General features: G+C 48.7%; 2 protein-coding genes across 2 annotated transcripts; one reads left to right on the plus strand and one right to left on the minus strand.

Annotated features, from left to right (window-relative positions):
* Positions 1-3,368: 3,368 nt before the first annotated feature.
* ENH_00024110 (hypothetical protein, conserved) lies at positions 3,369-9,856 on the plus strand (the record flags this gene model as incomplete). Its single annotated transcript, XM_013579710.1, has 14 exons — positions 3,369-3,432; positions 3,611-4,039; positions 4,208-4,258; positions 4,448-4,507; positions 5,030-5,110; positions 5,223-5,606; positions 6,156-6,200; positions 6,337-6,384; positions 7,055-7,447; positions 7,594-7,632; positions 7,781-8,152; positions 8,382-8,411; positions 8,725-9,141; positions 9,453-9,856. The coding sequence occupies 14 exons, from the start codon at positions 3,369-3,371 to the stop codon at positions 9,854-9,856; spliced, it is 2,817 nt and encodes a 938-aa protein (XP_013435164.1).
* A 5,092-nt stretch (positions 9,857-14,948) lies between these two features.
* On the minus strand, positions 14,949-17,504 carry ENH_00024120 (hypothetical protein, conserved; the record flags this gene model as incomplete). The annotated part of the gene is made up of 4 exons (XM_013579711.1): positions 14,949-15,179; positions 15,505-15,804; positions 16,045-16,633; positions 16,924-17,504. The coding sequence occupies 4 exons, from the start codon at positions 17,502-17,504 to the stop codon at positions 14,949-14,951; spliced, it is 1,701 nt and encodes a 566-aa protein (XP_013435165.1).
* Positions 17,505-17,618: the final 114 nt, after the last annotated feature.

Below are 17,618 nucleotides of genomic sequence, written 5' to 3' on the forward strand. Positions count from 1 at the left end.
AAGCAGCAACGGCAAGAGAGAACGTCTGTTTACCAGTATGCGGAAGTATAGATGCAGCATCAGGAGCTGAAACGGCAGCATGAATTGCACAACGCCGTGCAGGTGCAGGTGTGTCACGTTCTGCTCCTGCAGCTGCAGAAGCGCAGTGCTATGTAGTAACGCCAGTAACAGCACAGCGCAGTGCAGCGGCAACAGCGATGGGGCAACGCATTATAGCTTGCAGCAGTCGAAGAGCCACTTCAGCCGAGCATCAAGAGGAACAGGCCTTGCTCGGAAAGCCCCAGATGCGCTTTTTTTAATCTTCGTAGCGGTTGCCGCAGCAGCTTTTTTTATTGCTGCTGCATGTTGCGGCCTAGTTGCTCTATGTATACTATGTGGGGTGGCAGCCACTCATGGCATAAATACCAGCAAAAGAAAAAGAACACCAGCAGCAGCACCCACATTTGCTGCGGGTGAGGGTGAAAACAGTCCTTTCGTTTTATCGTCCTTTTATAGCTTTCTCTTAGTGCCAGTTTTTCCTGTTGCATTTTTTTATCATCTACAACTCTGTATTTGTATTATTTCAAGTGTTTCTGTCTTATCAAGGCGCACAGAGCTTCGTCGTTTCCGTCTTCAAGACAGATAGTGGTGGCGTATTCATGTGGAGCTACGTGAAGGAGCGGTCCAGAAAGGAGAGTACAAATGAGAGATATACAAATGAGGGTTGGATTTGCACAACGTTTTTGTCCTGATCAGAGTGTTGCCTCTGGGCAGATGCGTAGAGCAAGCCTAAAGAAAAATCACACGTCATCGGTAGTCGTCCCTTCAGCTGGTCGTTGATTGGAGCCTTTAGAGTTGGCTTGATGTAAAAGCACTTGCTATGTGCAGCACGGAGATACTATGGGCTTGGGACGGTGCAACAGTGACTGCAGGACAGCGAACCGCATTTATTGCGTCGAAGCAGAGGCACGCAGCGCATTGCCCGGACTACATCACATTTAACAGTCACTTGACACTGCTACTGTAGCAAAGAGAGCTGACCCGTAGATGTGCCTCAAGCACGCGTCAAAGGTTTCTGCTCTGGTGCACATGCAAGGGGAAACGCCGTGAACTACAAATGAGCTATGGCCAGCAACCCTGATTCCAGACACACAGACAATTAGAGCGCAATGTGTGCACCGCCTGGTAGCGCAACCTTCGTAGTGGGATCCGTGAGACTGCACTCACTGGTAAGCATGCTGGCGTCCTATCACTGAGAAAGTGGCAGCAGCGAAGAGCATTCCCAGTAACAGCGCTATAACGTTACTTAGACGCCATGCATAGGCTGCATGAAAGCAAGCGCACAAGAACTGACATTTTGGAATGTTCCAAGTGTTGCACGAAAAGATCAAGGACTAGCATAAAAGTCCTTGTGCCGATCGCAACAGGAGTGGCAAGGCGGACAATGCTAATCAAGCAACAATGCCTCGTGTTATGGACCAAGCCTGTGTTTAAGCAGCACACATACTTTGCATGCGTTTTGAAAAATGTAAAATGGCTGTTCACTTTGCAGGCAACATTCTCCAGAAGTTGTACATATAGCTTCTTTCCTCCACGCTACTTGCTCTGCCTTTGCCGCGAAAGTGCGAAGAAGAGAGCGCTTCTCATGGAAGTATCATTGCTCCTGCCCGACGAGGGCAATATGAAACAATTCCCTCTTGGGTCAAGCACTGCTACTTGCTACACAGATATTTGTTTAGACTGGAATCAGCAGAGTACGGTTATCGCTTGGTTTGAATGTGCTGAAGCAATGTTGTGATTTATGCACGTTTTCACCTAATGATAGCGTGGAATCCTGAACGAAGCTTTCAATTTATTTAAGTGATGCTAGCAGTGAGCTACCAATTTGCTTTGGCCCCTTCTCGTTGCTAATATTCAGAGCCTTACTGGCTATCTATGTTCACCTCATGGCAAATCCTTTGGTATTTACGTCGTACCATCTTCCACTTGCAGCGAGCACACGTGTACTTTGAGATAATATCAGAACATAGGCTTTATTATACGGAGGCGGAAAATGTGATGACGCAAAAATTGTAGGAAGTTAGCGTGTTCAAGTAACTCTTCGCCGATGATATGTGCTGTTTGGAATGACGAAAAAGCAGTACTTGCGGTGCTTTTAGGAGTCAACTTGTCATCGTACGATAGGCAAATGTTGTTTATAGTGGGAATTTTCCATTATTATGCAATTTTTTTTGAGTGTCTGTTTCCTCCTATGTTGGCGACGCCTTGATTCAGCAAACGTTTGTCTTGCACATACACCAGGAGTTCACTAGCAATTTTCTGGCATCAAATGCAAGTTATTGACATGAAGATTTGCATATTCGGCTCCTCTTGGTTGCTTGTGCGCTTTTTTCATTCTCTTCCTCCGTGGGTACCAGCTATTTCCTGTCCCTCTAGTGCTGCGGCAGTTCCTGGTGCAGACCATAGGCAATTGCCAGTAGCAGTAGAGCAAAGGTTCACTCATTTTTTTGACTGCGAAAATTGTTAATGAAACCAAAGTAAAGCTGCGACTCCGCAAGTCAGACTCTCGCGCATGTTAGGCTAGGCGGTGAACACTAGCAAATGCTGGGAACAGTTTATCCTGTGAGGCGAATTATATAAGACTTAGCGGGCGTCTGTGTCTTTTACGGGTCTACAAGCTGCCTAACTTTGCCGGCTGTCCTGCATGACTGTTTCATGAGCTTGAGGCATGAAGACAGGAGTCTCGCTGACAGGTACGCACCACAGGCGCCTGAAATGGGCAAATTTGGAGAAAGTGAAAAACGATTAAAAGCATTTAAAAGCATAATACTTGAATTAATTTGTAAATTAGGTACACTTGGCCTTATCACGTATTTAACTGCCCAGCTCATAGCTCACTGCCATTGGTCTGGGCCATGCGCGAGGAGTGATCAGGCGAATGAGCCCAATGCAGTAACTCATGAAAACGCATTATACAGCAATAATTATTGACTTTCGAGTTTAATACCAAAAATTATGTGAAACTAGTTTTGAACTAGCTCTGAAGCTGCTTCATTTAGAGGAACAGACAGAGGCCTCAATCCCCCTGCTGACGGTGAGTAGCGACAGAAGCGCCGCAGTGGGCCCATGCCGCTGCTGCTGGCGAGCTGAAGGGGCCTCTCTGCCTCTTTCCAAATGAAATAAGTAGCTAAGAGGAGGGAAATGTATTTAAATTCTTTTATGTGATTTGTCTTCGTGCGTTTGTCTATTCTTTCATGCGCACGTGTCGCCAAATCACTGTCTGTGGCCTTCGTGCACTCGACGCCAGAACGGCCCTTGAGCCCTCCGTAACTCTGTCGCGTTGTGCCGGTTTCGACGTCGCTAAGACTCAACTTGTACATTAGCTAAAGATGAAGGCATTTATTTCACTTTGTTGCGCCTGGGCGCTTGCGGCCAAAGTCAACGCCTTGAACGGTAAGGCTCGCTGTCTGACTCTTTGTTTCCATCACTACGCGCGTTTTTCCAGTCCCTTCCATAGTCCTCACTTCCATTGTTTTTGTGTTTTTTTACAGCGTTTTGCAGTGAACACACACCCTATTTTGTTCCACCTCATTGGCCTCCTTGACTCGTGTAGGTGCGCCACTGTTCTCAGGTACTGATCTGGACGGGCTCACTGCTGGCTCCTTCGCCGAGTTCAGAGAGGCAGACACAGTTGATTTGGCTGGCCTAAGCGCCACCGAGCCAGCAGGGGAGGCAGGCACCGCAGGTGCAGCTGTAGCGCGGGGACCGGAAGCTCCTGAAGCAGCAGTAGGAGCCCCAGGGGCAGCAGCACCACCTGCAGCACAAGCGGCGCCTACAGCCGGCGAGGGAGCTGAAGCTGCAGTGGCCACGCAAAAGTCTCCAGAGGAAGCAGCACAGCCTGGCCTTGAGGCAGCTACAGCCGGGACTGCCGAACAGCAAAAGCTGCAGCAGCCACCTACTGAAGCACCAGCAGCTGAAATTCCTTCTCCAGAGCGAGAGGCCGCACCGCTAGGCGCGGCTGCCACAGCGGCGCCTTTGGCTGGACCGGAGGACTCACCTGGTAAAAAGATAATTGCAATACGTAGAGTGGATAAGGAAAAAAGAAGCACAACCTAGCAGACAAAGTATAAGGCAAAAATGAGAGAAATGCATAAAATCCAGCTCGAGAAACATACAGAACAACAGTACTAGGGGCTTTTTGTGTCATTTGCCACTCCAAATGCCGCAGAGGACAAGCTGGCGAAGGCGCTGTTGGCCCTCGAAGTTAAGACCGCACCGAGTGAGCAAATAGTGGTGATAATTGTAAGCCCCTGGAACTTGAATTTGCTGCTCGAAAGGAAAATAAAAGTTGGGGACATACGCCAGACCACAATTCCATAGAAGCGCATCTGCTAGCTTTTGTTTGGAAGAATACATCCTACGGCTTATTTAGCATTTATCAAATGCGGTTCACTTTGTTTCAATTCAGCTCTGGAGTACTCTACGGCACTAGAATTGCAATCTGCAATCGATATGACTCTACCCGACAGTGAGCGAATTGGCTACTTTTTAAGGATTCATGGATCAGTTTATTCTGGAAGAAATCTGGTTTTCTTATTTTAATCTAGGAAGATAAACAAAAGATTAATCACGGGCGCAGTTCTTCATACATCATAGCAAAATATGTCCTGGCTTTTGTGTGCTATACAGAAATATCCGAGGACCTCCGCAGACGATTAAACACAAGAAGAGGTTAGTTGCTCTTCACCTAATCTACAATTACACATATTTTTACGTACACATTCATATGTTTTTGGAAGCTTGTGTTTGTATGCTGACGAATTTTGAGACATAAGTACATTTATATGCTTTTTGTCCATCTGTGCATACGGGCCAGCAGTAGATAGTAATCGTGAAAATGAAGTATCAGCACAGAAGAAAAGTTATTTGTCCTAATAGTACGGGGTCTATGCGAGCATGCAAAAGCTTCTGCTCACAACCAAATTCGCTAAAAAGCGGCGGTAGAGTTTAGTGTCTACTTTCGAATCTTTTACTTTGCTTTTCTGTCTAGTTGAACTTGGCGACCTGGAGACTGCTCTGTTTGCCATATTGGAGGCCTCAGATCGACTGGCTCTCCAAGAGCTATTACCTGGTGAGTTTGTTGAAAAGAAACAAAAGTAACGGTCGCGTGAGCCAAAAGGGAAGCGCAGTTCCTAAGAAGTAGGCAAAAATAACAACGAGAAAGCCCTTCGTTATACTCTCAGGCGTGCCGGAAACCTCCATATCCAAGTGGACCCTGAACGTTGTCTTGAAGTACTACAACGCTGTAAGAGGCCCGCAAGGGACCTCTCTGGTCCCGCAAGAGGCCCTATCTCTGATTGTACCTTTCTGGGCGCCAAGGGTGCAAGAGACGGAGCAGTATGCATTGCTGGTTCAGCGAATGTTTGCTAAGCGGATCCAGCATCCTTCCTGGGATCGTTACGCTGACAGAGAAAGCCTGTTTGGTCAAGCGCATGAAGTGATTGTAAATACTTTAGGGTTTGTTTGTGGAGATGATGGAGTTCTAAATGTTCAAATGCAGCATTGCAACATGTCACTCAACGGATCCGTGAAAGGCGAGATGAGAGCGCTACAACTGATCATCACAGGTGCGACATAGCCAACTGTCACCTCTGCAAAGTAGCTGCTCACTTATCTTTCTGAATCTGTAAATTAGGCTACCGAGCGGATTGTACGGTGTGTAGCTGACTACATATTTCGACTAGAAAGGAGGCTCTCTGTGAGGCGTCTTTGCAATTTCTGTTACGGTTCTGTAATGTCTGTTAATTGCTTAGGTCTAACACTGGACGAACCAAAAGCAAGACCACAAAGAGGAAACTGGTTGGCCTATGCGGCTGGCAACTTTTACTCCGAAAGTGCGATGCCATTTGAAGAAGCAAATTAACACAAGAAAGATATAAATATAATAGTATACGTATATAGATTAAAAAGAGCGATAGATATGCTGATAGCTCCAGCCTGTACTACTACAAGTCTAGATGGGAGCCGCAAACTCTTGAAACAGCTGATTACGCACACCCTTGAATCCACTCATCGTAGCCGCCGCGAACAAGCCTTTGTCACTTCTTGGAGCTTCTTCCTCGGCTTTGTTTTGTCATTTGCATGCTGCTTGTCATACCTATTTCGCTTTGTTGCAGGCATGGGTCTTGGTGTTTCTGCGCTGCTGCCTGGAAAAATAGAATGTAAGTCAAGCGTTTGCTTTCTATTGCAAGGCGCTGTATGCTACTTTGCTATTAATCCCTAGTCCCTGTTTTCTACCTTCCGCCAACTCGGCTGTAAATGCGCCCTCGATTTACCTTTCTTTGATTTTGGCTTCAGCGATGAACGCGTGGTTGCAACAGCTCGGAGAGACAGCAAAACCGCCAGGTTCGATAGAAGTTGTGCTTAAGTTGATTTGCCTCTTTTAGTTTTGACTCTGTCCCCATTTTGTGCTGACTTCGTGTCTACCTCTATCTTCCCCCTCCCAGATCCCTTCATTGCATTGGTTGCCGCTTCCCGTTGCGTCTGCCTCTCTATGTCTTTTGCCTTTGCGGACTTCTCAAATTTGCCACAATTGCTGAGCTCATTTCTTGTATCTGTTTCCATTTCCCCCCTTTTTCCCTTTATTCCGTCGTGTCATTAGATCCTCACTTCTCTCGCTCTATTTCTGCTTCTTTTTGCGATATCAGAACCACGCGTTGTCCTAGGGGAACCAGTCTTGTCTCTGTTTCAACGCTTGCGCCTGAGCTCCCCCCAGCATTTCCTTCTGTGTATGCGCTTGGCTGGCTGGCCAGAAGGCAAAACTACTTTAGATAACTCGGAGGAAGCCGCCTTGTTCCTTGAGACTGTACAATGTAAGCTCAGCAAACGGTTGAACATTTAATTTCGCTTCCATTTTTTAAGTCCAGGCGTGGCTCAAATAGACGAAACTCATGGTTCAGTGTTGCCTATACTCAATAAGACGGAGATGCAGCCGGATTACAGCCTTCTGTGTTTAAACGTACCTTGGTATATATGGCAATTTATTTTGCTACTCTCTTGTGTCTTGCGTCTACAGCTTCCCATATGATGCTTGACAAGGGCACCATGAGCTGGGTCGTTAACGCAGCTGGGGGCGAAGCACCCGAGATTAGCGAGCGGATAATTAGGAATTTCCCTAACATACCTCAGGCTACAAGACAAGTTATCATTACTACAACTTCAGAGGCACCAGGAGCGGCAGCAGCTGCAGCTAGAGTTAAACCGACGGCGCCTGAGGAAGAGAAGCCTAAAGAAGGCATATATGCTCCCATCAAACCTTCGGAAAGAGAAATCTACCACGAGATTCCAGCCATCAAAAAAGCACCAGGCGCCGTCGGCAGACCGGTCGCCTCAGTTGCTCCAGACGAGGCGGAGATCGCTGCGTCTATGCCCTGGGCTTTCTTCCAACAAGCCATCTCAAAAAGGCATGGTAAGTGCCTCAGTGCCATTTTTTTCTTTGAGTATTTGACATCGTTTCAATGTTCGCCTTTTCTCTTGTTTTTTTCGTTTAAATAAAAAGTAAACTCCTTCGTATCTCATGTTTGGTCTTACTTCGTCATACTGTTTTTGTTTCAGGCCCCTATCGCAGACTACCTTACTGGGTTGAAGTATCCGGTGAGTTTTAGACATGCGAACGCGTGCTGTTGCCTGCACCGACCCTGTCTAGCAAATGCCGTTTCTTCTCTTGCACAATGTGTTTTTAATCAGATTAGAAAGATCATGTGGAGTGTGCCTTTGTGTACTTCGCTTTCCTACTTTTTAGCTGATTGTCCCGTGAGGAGTTCATCTACCCTAGGAGGAAAGAGACTGGACTTGACGAAAGCAACAGACGATCTCCTGTTGCGTTTGGCGACAATGACTCCCATGCTTCTAAAAAAGTCCGGAGGCCGCAACGCTCCCCGATTTGCTGCAGTTTGCGGTGCCATGGGGGCCCTCTTGGCTGGCTGGCAGCAGGTTCTCGAATCCTCGATGGTGGAGAACCCCAGCGGGGTTCTGGCTCATGCAGCGCTCATTGAAAGAATTTCTAACCTCCACAAGTACTTTTTGTTCCCCTACAGCGATGTAGGAGAAGAGGCAAGGCAAGATGAAAAGGCCTACGAGCAGAAACGTAAAGTCATAAAAGCATTCGCCAAAAGTAAGGTCTTGGCTAATAAGCTAAGCAGCTAATGAAATTCTCGTTCAGCTGCCTATTTTGCATCAGCCCACTCACAAGGAACTTTAGTGGTTCGCGCGTGCAAGGACATGAAAAGTTTCGCAGGAAGAACAACAGAGCACATTGAACCGTAGAAGCAAATTAAGATCCGTACAATAATTATGAAGCTGTATTCGTTCATCTTCGGCCTGCTGCGCTTTGTTTCCTGCAGGTGCTGATACGAAGTACTGTTCCTCCCTCAGTACGCTCTAGTACCATTTTTGGGCCTGCATGTAGCTGAATGCACGCTATGCTCATCATTCAAAATTCAATTCATGTATTAAACTGCTGCTTGCTGCCTGCTTCGTGCTCACAGTGCTGTTTCTCTACTTTTATTCGCGATTTGTTTGCGCCAATTTTCTTGGACCACATATATTTTGTTGGGTGGTGCTGCTTGGCAGAATGATGCCGCTATTCGGTGTAGTTGGTGTTTGTAATCTGGCTTTTTATCAGCGCCTCACCCTTCCCGTCATTTGCTTTCCTGTTTTCTTTGATTTTCTTTTTGCCTCTCGCAGTTAATGCTGCCGGCGCTATTGCGACACAGTCCTCTGAGGCTCCCAGCGGCATGCGGCTCAAGGCGCGGTCTATGTACGGCGGCCTGGCGAACAGCCTGGGCGTTTCTCTATCTCTTCCTCTCGTGATCCAGGAGGGATTTAGAACTTATGTTCATTCTCAACTGGGCACAAAGAGCAAACGCAAACTGAAAAAAGGCCAAACTAATGTGCTAGGCCTCTGCGCCGTGCTGCACGTTTCCGGCACTCTCCACAGCTGCGCCAAAGGCCAGACACACGAACTGGCCCACAATTTGTTCCTGTCCAACGTTGCGGGCCAGACCTTGACGGAGCACCTTGTTCTTGCTGGGTCGAGCCTCATCAACAAACACCCAAAGCTTTTCATTCTCTGCAACAGAGATACTGGCGGCCCCATTTTCGGTGAGACAGACGCAAACAAGAGCTTGCTGCTGAGTCGTAGAGTCGTTGCTTCTTGTTTGCCTGCTTCTTTTCTGTGTTGCTGTGTGGGTCTTGCCTTTTAGTTTGCGTGTGCACTAGGTAACTGTGCCTCCTTTCTTGTCTCGCCATGCTTTAGTTTGCTCTTCTGTGCACTAGGTAACTGTGCCCCCTTTCTTGTCTCGCCATGCTTTATTACTTTGTCTTTTCTCTGTTTTGACTTTTGCTTGATCTAGCCTTTTGTTCGTTCTTATTGGCTTTTGTACTTTTGCGAGTTTCAACGTGTGCCTTTTCAGAATCGGTAATGGAGGAGCTGCTGGTTGCTTTGTCTCCCGTGTGGGAAGACGAGGACTTGTTTAAACAGTATATAGAGGCGAGCGCGACAGAGGTGGCTGCAGCAGCACCAGCAGCAGAAGCAGCACCAGGAACAGCAGCAGAACCTGTGCCACCAACGCCCAGCCCCAGAAGCAGCATCAGCTCCAGTAGCAGCAGCAGAAGCTCCGTCTCAACTGCTCCTGAACCTGAGCCGTTGTACGTGGAGGCCAACCCCAAGCTGTTTGAAACTGCAGAAGAAAAGAAAAGAAGACAAAGAAGATCTCAAGCCAGGGCTTCTAAGGCCAGTGTCCGTCAGGAACCTGCAGAAAAGCCGGCAGCGGAGGAGGGAGAAAGCGAGTACATTTCCTTGATGAAGGAGCTTTAAGTGTTTGTACTTTTTCCGTTCAGTTTTATGATCAGAAGCACCTTTGCTTTCTACAATTGTATTTATGAGGCGCCTCAGCCTGCATGCAAAAGCGTCGTTGGCTTGCCGGTCGTTAGCGCTATTTTGACTTTTATTTATTTTCTTTTCTTATTTTTAGTGAAGCTTCACATATTTTATATGCGGGTTGAGCTACGTGCTATTTTATTCACTAGATCAACACCGCCGATCTATTTATCTGTCTGCGCCCTGCGGGCGAAGGAGGAGAGACTCACAAACGACCATCCTCTATTATTGTTTTGTTGACCCTCACTAATTTGTTCACCTGTAGCTGAAGCCCTGTGATATATACTGCAGCTTTTGTAAGAGATTGTGAAAGAAGGGATTAATCAACATTCAAGAATTCCTGCTGTTCACATTTCTCCTCTTCATTCACACGCTTCGCTGTAAAGCAGCTCTACCCGCAACAGGATAATATTCAAAAACTAATATTTTGAGTCAAACTCAGGCTAGTTCGCTCTTTTCATTCTGGAAGACTTGAAAGAGGAAACAGGCTAAAAGTGGCTGCGAGACGCTGGCTGGCACGACAGCGACAAGACGGCAAGCATCATTAAGCAGGTCCCGTCCATTTTCTTTTATTTTTTCTCATTATTCTATTTAGTTTAATGAAATAAGAGCTTAAAATTCAACTTCTTTCGCCGGATTTCAGATCTAATTTGCCAGCGGAACGGCACGCTTTGGGGGGTGGTGGAACGCCGTCCATTGCCTGCGCATGTCGGCAGTCATGCTGAGAGTTTGAGTGCGCCCTTAGCCACGTCTTCTCGCCTAAAATTGAGTTAAACTTTTGTTTATATCCTTTTTTTCGAAAAATTGAAAGGAAAATCTGAAACATGAGGGTTCGACGCAGGAGAAGCGCGAGCAACCGAGTGAGTGCCTAGACCGCAGACTCGCCGCGGTTGCGGGCTGTGTTGCGTTGCTGCGGAGTCTGCGTTTGAAGAGGAAGAAGATGAATTAATTGCAATTATTAAAATTCAATTAATCCTTTTCTTCCACTTTTTCTGGAAAAGGCTGAGCCGCACGCCCGCCGCACGCGTGCCTCTCCGTCGTTCACCTTTGCTTTGTCTGAACACGACTTGCAAGCGCCTTGACGATGCAAAAAAGTAATTGAATTCTTCCAATTAAACTTGCGCAAATAAAAGCAACTTGACGCGCGAGACTTCTAGAGAATAGCGGCGGCCCGTCTCCGTCTTCTCTCTGCATTCAACAGATTCGGCAGAGTTCAATTCCTGTTGCCGAGACTCAGCCTCTCTTCGCGCGGCCCAGACTCGCAGCCCCCGAAGCCAAGTGCCCCTTCAGAATCAAACCTCCAAACCCTAAACCCTAAACCCTAAACCCTGAAAGGAACAAACCCAGAGGGCACCGCCGCCCCCAGCCAAAATGGGCGTCGGCAGCCTCATGCAGACTTGGGGCTTTGCCTCGCCTGCATGCGCCGTTGCCTTCGACAACTACACATTCACAGGGCCCTGCGTCAGGGAGGTAACCCTAAACCCTAAACCCTAAACCCTAAACCCTAGGCAGGCTCAGCTGCACTGTCCCGTTGTTTCTGCCTTCCCGTAAACCTCCCAGTGGTCCCTCGAATGGCGACTCAGCGTTTTAGAATCAGCGATTAGGGTTTTGGAAGGGTTTAGGGTTTGCAGAGTGCAGACAGCCACCGGCAGCTCCCAAGGCTTGAGCGGCTTTGGGGGGACCGAGGGTCTAGGGTTTAGGGTTTAGGGTTTGGGGTGTACGTACAGTCCATCGGCCTAATCACTAATGTTCTCATTCTTACGGGGGCCCTCGTTGTCAGAGTCCCGCAGCTGTTGAAAGTTTGGTCGGCGAGAAGTATTACTGGCATATCTTATGCCACGGTGGTTTCTGAAGTGAGCTCCAAACCCTAAACCCTAAACCCTAAACCCTAGACCCTGCCTCTGTTGCGCCGCGTCAAGCTCTGCGTTGGAACACGCCTGCTGCGGGGCCACGAGCGGGGGTTTAGGGTGTCAGCAGTTGAGGCCTAGGGTTTAGGGTTTGGCTCGCGCTGGGTCTCAGGTTTTCGCTGCAGAACTAGTTGTAGGGTATAATCTTGTTCTTAAACACCCTTTTGCTACTTGGGGAGAGGCTCTGTTCATCGGTGAGGAGGGTTTAGGGTTTAGGGTTTAGGGTTTAGGGTTTATCGAGCCTGGGAGCTCAGCTGCAGCAGCAACTTCGGGGTATCGCGAGTGCTTCTTCCCCTTTTCGCAGCAGGCCGCGTGCCTTCCACTTGAGTCAGCCTTTTATTCTAAGGTTTAGGGTTTAGGGTTTAGGGTTTAGGGTTTAGGGTTTAGTAGGGTTTCGCTTCTGGGGTCCGGTGCAGCGCCTGCGTGTTTGGATCTAGTCGCGTTGCTGATCCGTCAGCAAACGCTGTCGAAATGCAGAAATTGGTTATCATTAATGAATTATTGATAATTAATTAATTAATTAATTAATTAATTATTAATTAGTTAATTAATTAATTATTTAATTGGTCTTTTTGCACATTGTTTGTTCGTCTGGACAGGCATTCAGAACACGCTGCTGCTGCACATGTACTGGACGTACACCCCAGGCAGCCGCCGCCGCCGCCGCTTCGGCCTTTTGGCAATTTCACTTTTGGGATTTCTTTTTTGGTCTCTTTATAATAACTATTTGCCGCAGACGCTCAGCAAAAGCGTCGTCAACTTCGCAGGGCTGGTCCCTGTGCCGCTCTGTGCGTTTAAATGCATGCATGCATGCATGCATTCTGCATGCACGCATGTTGCATGCGTTCGTGCTGTATTTTCTATATATTTGTATACTAAGGCATATATGTATTAGTGCATATATATGTATATAATATATATATGTATATATATCGTTCTGCATGCACGCACATTGCATGCGTTCGTGCTGTATATTCTATATATTTGTATAGTAAGGCACATATGTATTAGTGCATAAAGGTAGATAATATATAATATATATATACATATATATATATATACTTAAGGTTGAGTTGACTTACATTTGCCGCACAGATGCATGCACTCGTGCACATTTGCATAAAAGCAGCAACAAAATGTGTATATGCATTCACAGATACATTCGGTGTCTATTTGCATGCGAATACAGATTCTTGTAGCAGCAGCAGCAAATTCAGGTTCTTGTAGTAGCAGCAGCAGCAGCAGCAGCAGCAGCAGCAAATATGGGTTCTTGCAATAGCAGCAGCAGCAGCAGCAGCAAATTTAGGTTCTTGCAGTAGCAGCAGCAGCAGTAAATTCGGGTTCTTGTAGAAGCAGCAGCAGCAACAGATTCTGCACATGCAAAGATGCCAAATAAATGTGCATTTGCATGCGCCTTTCACCGAGTGTATGGACACTCAAGGTGCACCTACAGTGTATGTACACACTCAAAGCAGTTATCTATCGGTGCAGCTGTTCGCTGATAAATATCTTTATATCTATAATTATATTACATATATATATATATATATTTATGTTGTTTGCAAATAAATATCTGTATCTGCAAATGTATATTTGCATACACATTTATATATATTTATGCTGTTTGCTGATAAGTATCTGTATATGTGTAAATATATATTTAAATATGTATTTGTATGTACATTTGTGAATGCGTGTGCGCATATAAGAAAAATGTATAAATATACATAAAACATATTTATATTAAATAATAAACATATATATTATATATATGTTATATATATATATACATATTATGTATATTATATATATATATATTTATTATATATATATATTATATATATATATATATATATATATATATATACATTCCTGCATGCGTCTGTATAGCCATAAATGGTATATGAGGAACTGTAGATTCCAGTGGCCCTTATGCATCCGCTTGAATTGCAGTCTTTGAAAATATTTGCAAAATATTTTCAACTTTTATTTTTGTGTCTTCCAGCGCATGCATGCAAATATTTGCAACTTCTTTTATTTGTGTCTTCCAGCGCATGCATGCGCAGTGGGGCTTGGAATGTCTTGAATTATTTTTCGGGTTTTTTTTTCTTTCTTTTTGTCTGACTCTCATCTCCCCTATGCGCGGCCGTCGCTCCCCGTGCTGCTGCTGCTGCTGCAGCTGTTGCTGCTGCAGCCGCAGCAGCAGCAGCTGCTGCTGCTGCAGCTGCTGCTGCTGCTGCAGGGCTTGCTGGGCTGTGTGTGCTGCGCTGCAGTGATATTTTCGCGGCTTCCCCAGGCCTTTTTGAATTACAAAAATAAACACACAGGTCACCTTTCGCTGATCTCTTCTTCTTTGGCCCTCGTGGGCTCCGCGGCCAGGCTGGGCACTGTGCTGCAGCAGCTCAAGGATTCCCGCGTTCTGGTCTGCTGCTGCTGCTGCTGCTGCTGCTGCTGCGGCGCTTGCTGATGCTCGTGCTGCTGCTGATGCTGCTTTTGCTGACGCCCGTGCTGCTGCTGCTGGTGCTGCTTTGTTGGCGCTCGTGCTGCTGCTGCTGTTGCTGAGGCTCGTGCTTCTTTTTGCTGACGCTGGACTGCTGCTGCTGTTGCTGATGTCGGCGTTGCTGCTGCTGCTGCTCTTGCTGCTATTGGTGGTGCCCCCGTTGCTGTTACTGCCCCTTGTGCTGCTGCGGCGGCTGCAGTGTGTGCGATTCCTGCTGCACTGCAAGGGGGCCACACAGCTAGCTAGCTATCTAGCTATGTAGCTAGCTAGCTAGCTAGCCAGCTATCTAGCTAGCTATCTAGTTTACTAGCTAGCCAGCTAGCTAGCTGGAGGGCCAGCAGCTAGCTAAAAGTTAGTTTTGTGTGCCTCCGTGGGTATTTGCAGTTTACGAATCTGGTCGCGCTGTCCCTCAACTTTGTACCGACACTTCAAGTGAGCGTCCAGGCAGCAGCAGCAACAGCAGCAGCAGCAGCAGCAGCAGCTGCAGCTGCAGCAGCAGCAGCGACAGCGAGAGCAGCAGTTGTTGTCTGTGCGTTTTGCAGATTTTGACATACTGGGCGAACACAAATGAAGTATTGCGAAAAGAAAAAGAAAGGAGGGAAAACTAGAGCAGCAGCGGGAGTCAGTCCGTTTGCTGCTGCTGGAGCTGCTGCTGCTGCTGCTGCAGCTGCTGCTGGTCTTGCTGCTGCTGCTGCTGCTGCATCTGACGCTTGACGCGAAGATACTGCGCCGGAGTCGGGGGCTCTTCACAAAACGCCAGCAGCGGGGCCGTTGCTGCTGCTGCAGTTGAGGCCAGAGTGGCTTCGGAAGCAGAAAGGGCCCGAATGACGTCGGCGTACAGCCGCAGCAAGAACTGCAGCAGCAGCAGCAGCAGCAGCAGCAGCAGCAGCAGCAGCAGCAGCAGCAGCAGCGGCAGAAACGGGGGCGGCATTGCTTGCACAGCACAACTCGAGCGAAAACTAATTTTTTTCGCCATCATTTTTTGCTGCTGCTGCCAGAATCTACACTTGCTGCTGTTTCTGCAACTGCATTTGCTGCTGCTGCAGCTGCTGAAAGAATCTGCACTTACTGCTGCTGCTACTACAAGGATCTAAATTTCCTGCTGCTGCAAGAATCTGTACTTGCTGCTGCTGCTGCAGCAGGAACCTAAATTTGCTGCTGCTGCTGCAGTAGCTTACAAGAACAATCCATTCGGCCAGCCAGTGGGGCTCGTGCTGCAGAATGTGGTGCCGCAAAACCAACATGCACACCCTCCGCCTCTGCTGCTGCTGCTGCTGCTGCTGCTGCTGCTGCTGCTGCTGCGGTTCTTGCTGCGGCTCGGCGCCCTCTGCAGCTGCGTCAGCGCACAGAATGTTGAAGTGCCAATTTAGTTCGTCTCTTCTTCGCTGCCGCTGCTGCAGCAGCTGCAGCAGCAGGAAGTCGCAGCAAGCAGCAGGCCAGCAGCTGAAGCCGGACACCCACCGCACCTCAGCAGACACCTGAGCAGCAGCAACAGCAGCAGCAGCAGCAGCAGCAAGAGTAGCAGCAGCAGCAGCAACCGCAGCAGCAGCGACACCAACACGGCAGCTTTGAGTGCAGCAAGGACAGCAAGCAAAACCAGCAGCAGCTGTGTTGAAGACAGATGAGCGCGCAGCAGCAGCTGCAGCTGATACTGCTGTTGCTGCCGCTGCATCAGCAGCAGCAGCAGCAGCAGCTGCTGCTGCTGCCCTTTAGCTTACATAAAGAAAGTCTGGACCCCTTCGCACGCTGCAGCGCATCTCTCTCGGCAGTCCAGCTGGGGACTCCAGCAGATACGTCATTTCTGCTGCTGCTGCTGCTGCTGCTACCGGAGGTTCCTTCTGCTGCTGCTGCTGCTGCTGCTGCTGTCGCTGCTCTCTAGAGTGAGCTGCTGTTTGCTGCTGCGAAGGACTGCAGTTTTCTGGCTGCTGGGACGAGGACATGGGGGATTCCGTGGCCTCACACTGGTCTTGCTGCTGCTGTTGCCGCTGCTGCTGCTGCTGCTGCTGCTGCTGCATTTGCTCCTGCGGGAGCAGTTCTTGCTGCTGCTGCTGCGCCTCCTCATCTCTAGGCGATCGTTTACAAACGACTTCGTGCGCTAGACGCTGCTGCGTAGCATCGAGTCCTTGCTGCTGCTGCTGCTGCTGCTGCTGCTGCTGCTGCTGCTGCTGCTGCTGCTGGCCTCTGTTGACAGCAGCGGGTTCCTCCTGCTTCTTTTGGCGCTGCTGCTGATCTGCAGTGGCAGCAGGTTGCTGCTGCTGCTCCTTTAAGCTGCGCAGGTGCTGCAGCAGAAAGCCACGAAAGGAATCGCTGAGGAAACACAACAGCAAGCTAATCCACCACCAGCTGCAGCAGCAGCTGCAGCAGCAGCTGCAGCAGCAGCTGCGCAAATGAAGCAGCGAGTGTGACGGCAGGTGCAGCAGCAGCTGAAGCAGCAGCTGAAGCAGCAGCTGCAGCTGAAGCAGCAGTTAGCAGCACGCAGTGCAGCAGTCCACTTCCAGGAATAGAAGCGCTCACAGCAGCAACAGCAAGTGGAGCAGCAGCAGCAGCAGCAGCAGCAGTAGCAGCAGCAGCAGCAGCAGCAGTTGACGGTGCCTTACTAAAAGAAAAGCTCCTTCTTAGGCCAACTGTGGAGGAGGGGCTTTAGTGCTGCTGCTGTTGCTGCATCCCTTTGCAGCCAGAAGGGCGTCTGCTGCTGCTGCTCCTTTCGTTGCTGCTGTTCCTCTTGCTCCTGCTGCAGCCTTTGCTGCTGCTGCTGCCTCTGCTCTTGCTGCCGCTGTTGCCCTTCCTGCTTCTGTTGCTCCTGTTGTTGCTGTTGCTCTTGCTGCTGCTGTTGCTCTTGCTCCTGCTGTTGCTGCTGTTGCTCTCGCTGCGGCTGTTGCTGCTGCTGTTGCTGTTGCTGCTGCTGTTGCTGTTGCTGCTGCTGTTGCTGTTGCTGCTGCTGTTGCTGTTGCCGCTGCTGTTGCTCTTGCTGCCGCTGCTGTTGCTCTTGCTTCTGCTGCTGTTGCTGCTGCTGTTGCTCTTGCTGCTGCTGTTGCTCTTGCTGCAGCTGTTGCTGCTGCTGTTGCTCTTGCTGCTGCTGTTGCTCTTGCTGCTGCTGCTGCTGCTGCTCTCCGCTTGTGGTACCCTGCTGCAACTCAGAGGCAGACTGCCCTGGTTCCTCGCATAGGAGGGGCCCCATGAGGCCCCTGGTGGGCAGCTCTTGCTGCAGTCACCCTTGGTTCGAGCGCAGCAGCAGCAGCAGCAGCAGCAGCAGCAGCAGCAGCAGCAGAGGGAACTAGTTTCACTTGATGCG

Source organism: Eimeria necatrix, genomic scaffold (assembly GCF_000499385.1).
Source record: "Eimeria necatrix Houghton genomic scaffold, Enh_scaff187, whole genome shotgun sequence".
NCBI lineage: Eukaryota > Apicomplexa > Conoidasida > Eucoccidiorida > Eimeriidae > Eimeria > Eimeria necatrix.